Source organism: Sinocyclocheilus anshuiensis, unplaced genomic scaffold (assembly GCF_001515605.1).
Source record: "Sinocyclocheilus anshuiensis isolate Anshui unplaced genomic scaffold, SAMN03320099.WGS_v1.1 scaffold1426, whole genome shotgun sequence".
NCBI lineage: Eukaryota > Metazoa > Chordata > Actinopteri > Cypriniformes > Cyprinidae > Sinocyclocheilus > Sinocyclocheilus anshuiensis.
The window spans coordinates 589,054-595,003 of NW_015557171.1; the positions used below are offsets into that span (position 1 = coordinate 589,054).

The 5,950-nt window shown below is 37.1% G+C and overlaps 1 protein-coding gene across 2 annotated transcripts in view; it reads left to right on the forward strand.

Annotated features, from left to right (window-relative positions):
• The first annotated feature begins 1,095 nt into the window (after positions 1-1,095).
• LOC107678357 (gelsolin-like) overlaps positions 1,096-5,950 on the forward strand; it is a 14,416-nt gene continuing 9,561 nt past the window's right edge. The window contains exon 1 of one of the 2 annotated variants that reach the window (XM_016473582.1): positions 1,096-1,197. Coding sequence is in view for 1 of the 2 variants with exons in the window: in XM_016473584.1 (XP_016329070.1) it covers positions 5,606-5,786 (181 nt within the window). In the remaining variant the exon portion in view is untranslated. Of the gene's footprint in view, positions 1,198-5,604; positions 5,787-5,950 lie in introns of those variants that run through there. The other variant, XM_016473584.1, reaches the window with a different exon arrangement.

The window sequence follows — 5,950 nt, forward strand, 5'->3', positions numbered from 1 at the left end:
GAGGGCTGGGTGGAGCAGTATGGGAAAATGCAAGATCAGGGAAGGGCGGCACAAGTAGTCAGAGAGCGTTATGGAGGGAATGACTGACATGGGGAAAAGTGAATTGTTAGCTGTACTGTGAATCTAATGTGCATGAAGCGCAAACAAACAGACTTGACTGGAGCTGTAATTACACGAAAGGTGTGGTCTCACTTTCACCGAGGACAGAATGCCACCTCACTGGAAATGTGAACTTAATGAGCTTATCCTTAAATGTGGGAACAATGCTTTACTTGAACGACCAACTGCAAAAAAATTTGAATGATACTGTACAATGAATGCATAACACACATTATGTCAATAAATCAAAGGAAAATAGAAGTGGTGAACACCTTTCTTTGTCATTTGCATGCACTAAAATGTTTGTCATTTGTTATTTTTACAGTGTTTGAGACATTTACCCTTCTGTACCTTGGATTCACATTATTACACTCATTTCATTATGAATAATGCATCTGACATGCAATGCACAAGAACATTTTTTTTTATCTATGCCTAAGAACTATTTAATGTGTGGAACATTTGATCACATTTACTTTGTCATGCATATAAGGATGCTGAAATACACTGAATATGAAAAACTTTTTGGACGCTGACATGTTCTGCAGTGTGCATCCAACAGTATTTCAAAAAAGCATTTTGCAAATTCTTTTATATTTAGTTTAAGTAACCTATTTTCTCATAATTATAATTGTTTATATTATAAAATATTATTAATTAAATGATAAAAACAAGCTAATAAATTGACTTAAAAAGACCAGCCATAGTAGCTAAAAACATTTTTTTTACTGCTGCACCCACAATATAGTTTTTATAATGCATTTCATTATAGTAATGTATGTTGCACTGTTCTGTGTCTATACAAGAACAAAGAATAAGGAGGTATGCTGGTTTATGGTGTGATTTGGTTTGGGGGAGTGGAACGACTTTGTGCCATGAAGTTGCATAATGTGATTTAGAGATCAGCCTCAGGGGAAAGAGAAACAGAGAGAGTCATTGGCTGAAGACTCGCATCTGCCTCTCCCCTGAAAATACGGCAGATCATTTAAAGTAGGCTCGCATCTATTGAAACCTGTGAAACTGAGTCTGGACTAAACCAGGAGCAGCTTCTCAAACCAGATCGGTCTTCATCGCCTTCTGTGCATTTCTTTGACCAAGGTAAGAAAACTGAATTCACTTTACTTTTAGTCTCATACTTCGAAAGACAGCTGAGTGCAGAATAAACTATTATATCACTGGGTTATCACTTTATATCTGTTACTTTCTGGCGACCTTCTTTCTGGGATGCTTGAGGTAGCGGATTTTATTTCTTTGTTTGCATTTAATTAGACTATCCAGTTACCCTCTTTATGACGGAAATTGAACAGGAAATAACAGTTTCATATATGTAGACGTGGAGTGTAGCTGCCTGCAGACCGCTTTTTTTCCATTGCAAACTCTTTATCTGTATTTACAAACATTGCTATTATTTTTTGTGTTTTGCAGGCATTTGTGATCATGCGCACTTTGAGAGCCTAACAGGAAAAAACGCGTTTAAATGATCGGAGAAATCTGAAAATGATCTGAGAAAAAAATGTGTTCGCTGAATGTGCATATGGACTTTTATTGGTTATTTTTCAATTGAAAATGTCAAAAGTTCTTATATAACCAATTTGTTTCTTTAAAATCCCGGTTAGAAGTTAGAATTTCGTATGTGGGCGTGTCCATTCAGACACGGACGTGAAACTAGAATTCTAGTTTTAAGAATTTCAGGTTTATCTAATTCAATTCTAAATGGTTGAAAAGATGCAAGTAGTTTATAATTGCAGGGTGTAGGCAATATTTACACCACTTTGAATTTGCTTAAAGGCAAAGTTAATTTTGAGTTATTTTTTCCAGTGCTGAACAGTGAAATTAGATAGACAGACAGATAAATATATAAATAAATAAATGTAATCTAGCTATGTATTGTGTGAAAAGTAGTTGCCTGGCTGATGATTGCATTCAAAATTGGTTGATGTTTCTGCTATATTTTATAGTTTATGGTAAATCGCACTGTCAGGTATTTCTTCTAATACTATGAATCTGTAAAAGGCAGGTCTCACGTAGCTACATGCAAAGTGTGTTCTTTGCGTAAAACTTTTTCCTGGTAAACTCAAAGGAATGGCACGCATGTCTGCCCACAGCTGTAATCATGCAGCATGACTCATTCCTCACCCAGCTGGGCTGCACCCACCTTCTTCAACAGCCGATCAGCCCTTTTTCTCCATATGACTTGAAAATGCAATTAAAAAGCTCACTGATGAAGTGCAGGTACAGTAATGCAGGGAGCATATAAACAGTCTCATATTGTCGTCCAAGAATTAATGCATCTGATGCTTCCTGCATTAGGCTACTATCCATGCAAAAAAAAATCCACACGTTTTCCATATATTTAAATAAAATTGGATGTCACTTTGTTATAGGTATTATATAGGGTCACCATATTTTAGTTTTTCAAAAAGAGGACAGTAGGGGGCGGGGTTCATGTGCGGAGACAAGGGTGGGGCTTCGCCTAACAGTATAAGTAGCAAGTTTCTTTTTGTTTTGTTTCTTTGCTTATTTTGTTTTTATAATAAATAAAAAGAAAACAAGTAGAAAGAATAGAACACGAATAGGGAATGCTAGTGTTAGAGGGTCATTTTTAAATAAAAATAAAACAAGTCAATAGAACAGAAAAAGAATAGATAATGCAAGTGTTAGAAAGTAATTATTTATAATAAATAAAAAGAAAATAAGTAGAAAGAATAGAGAAAAAATAGAGAATGCTAGTGTTAGAGGCTCTTCTTTCTTAAAAAAAAAAGTAGATAGAATAGAAATAGAGAGTGCAAATGTTAGAGGGTCATGTTTTTTAAAAAAGAAACAAGGAGATAAAATTAGAAGTAGCATTAGAATAGAGAGTGCTAGTGTTAGAGGGACAAATGAAGATGAAAGAGGTGTGTTTTCAGCCGTTTCTTGAAAATATTAAGGACTCTTGGATTGCGTTGGTCATTCCACCAGGAGGGAACAGTTAATGTAGAAGTCCATGAAAGATTTATCATAGGTAGAATGCAAAATGTTTCAATACAAGCATTTCAGTCAAATGTAATTTATGCAATATTTCAAACCTTTAACCCACTTGGGAAAATCAACCCATGGCAACAGTATAAAGTAGCCCAATTTTCAATTTTCAGGCAACCCTGCATCCAACAAGAGCTACAGGAGTCAGATTTGACTGATCACAGGTCAAGAATAAGGAGAGATGACTGACAAGACCATGCTTGAATATTTGCTGCTCAACAGATCCTGAGCTCATTGTCAAATTTCTGATCTTGTAAGATGTGCTCCCTTTACAAAGAGTGCATGTGATCGCGAAATCGAAAGTGAAAGTAAACAGCGGCAAACGCTCATTCAAAAGAGATTTAAATACTCTGCATACTGAGAGCGGCTCCCTGATGCGCGAAAATTATATACAATATTAGAATGTTTAAAACCCTCATCCGTCCCTCCCGAACCTATAACAAAAGTGTCCCTCGTGGGTCAAAATGACCCGAAGGCCAAAAATAACACTAATTTTATTTTTGGTCCAGAAAGCTTATATTGGTCCATAATTTTTTATGTAGGTTTTTTTAATTATTTTTTTGTGATTTTTATTTTATTCACATTAAATTCTGGATATTTTTATGAAAAATTTATATTTTTATAAATGTTTTCACCAAAAAAAAACAAAGAAAGACAATTTCTGCATATTTATACTTTAAACATGATGATCCATCAGGACCTAGGTCACTGAGTGTCAAAGAAAGACAATTTCTGCATATTTATACTTTAAACATGATGATCCATCAGGACCTAGTTCACTGAGTGTCTCTGATGCCATCTGGTGGGAAAAAATTATATAAAATTGCATTTTATGATTACAGTCACTAGAGGGGCCTATTGAATCCTATGGAGATTCTTAAATGAGCCAAACAAGTGAAATCTTTAAAACTACACCAACTTGAGGCCTCATTAAGCTTTCAGATATATCTCAAGGCTTTCAGATATATATCAAAACATTAAAAAAACTATATTTTGCAAAAAAAATCAAAATAAAAAAATGTAATCCAAACACATGCATATTCATACAGTTTCATAAATATGTGATAAATATAAAAGATACATTTAAAAATATAAATATGATATAAACTCATTGGTCTCCACCCCATCACTCAAATTTAACTGTTAAGTAAAAAAAAATTTCAAAATGACAGTCATTTCCCAGCAGAAACATCATAAACGCTATAATGTGTTTCAATGGGAGTGTGCGTGCCATGTGTGTGTTTGTGTGTGTGTGTGTGTGTGTGCATGTGTGTGTGGGTATGTGAGTTTTTTGTGCATTGGGGACATTCTGCAGTCTCAGCCCTTTGTTTGGGTATGCATCTTTTCTGGATTGTGCCAGATTTTATATAGTAAAAAAAATCAAATAAATAAGAAATGCTGGGTTTTTTTCGGACATTCCATTCATTCCTATGGTCGGGTCAAAATGAATGTAATACGTGTGGGTGTAATGCTTTTTTTATGACACACACATAGAAATTCCATTCATTCCTATGGCCGGGTCAAAATGACCCGCGACAGACACTTTTGTTACTTTTTTTATTATACCTTATTTTATTACACGTAGAATCCTTGAATCGACTCAAATTCGTAATTCGTAAATTCCATGCTTTTCCAGTGGCGGGTCAAAATAACCCATGAGGGACACTTTTGATACTTTTTTATAGCACCCAATTAAACTGCTCGAATTCACTCAAATTTTTTTTCATGTATTCCCGGTTCAAGTGTGACAAAAGTAAAAAAGTCTCATAACATAACGATTAATGCTCGAAAAATCTTTAAAAATGAGTCTTGGGTCAAAATGACCCGAGGGACGGATGAGGGTTAAAGGAGTGGAAACGAAAATCGCAGGATCGAAACACATGTTGCGGGAGCAGACGACCGGTGTAGTGCCGAAATTTGCACCCTGCCAGTAGGGGGGGGGGGCAGGGGTGCAGAATTCGGCACAACACTGGTGTTGTACCGAATTCTGCACCCCTGACGAAGTCGCTACCTGACTGCCTAATCCCAACCTCACCCCTAATCCTAACCCCTCCCCCACACCTACTCCTAAACCTACCAATACTAGGGGGTGCATAATCTGGCAGGTTGCAAATTTCGGCACTACACCGGCAATGGTCAGAGATTCAGCGAGAGCGGGATTAAGAAAAGAGCCGAATCCCGGACATTTTGGCCAATTAAGAAATCCCGGCCGGACGCATTTTTGTAGGTCCAAAAAGAGGACATGTCCAGGAAAAAGAGGGCGTATGGTCACCCTATATACAGTATGTATGTAGTAGATTAATAAACCGTAGGTCTCTGGTCTTTGTCGTTTTTAATGTTGTTGCTGTTCCAAGTGTTTTCCTTTATAAGATCCATTCTGCACCTGTTTTATCGCCCTCCCAGTAGTTTCCACCTTCAGACCATTCAGACCATGAATTGTATGGATTTTCATAGTTCAGCCCCAGTATTTTTGTATCTTCCAGGAATCATGGTAATCATGGTTGAGTTCCAGAATGCAGGCAAGGAGCCTGGTCTGCAGATTTGGAGGATAGAGAAGATGGATCTGAAACCTGTCCCCAAACAGCTCCAAGGAAACTTCTTCACTGGAGATGCCTATGTTGTCCTTTACACCACTTCTGCTCCATCTTACAATGTCCACATGTGGTTGGGTGAGTGAAAATAACGTCTCAGGTTACGTATGTAACCATGGTTCCCTGAGTAGGGAACGAGACTCTGCGTCCTCTAGGGGTCGCTATGGGGGGGCGCCTCGTCGTGACCCGTGTCTGAAGCATACATTGAAAAACACCAACTCGTTGGCCGGCGACAGCCATGA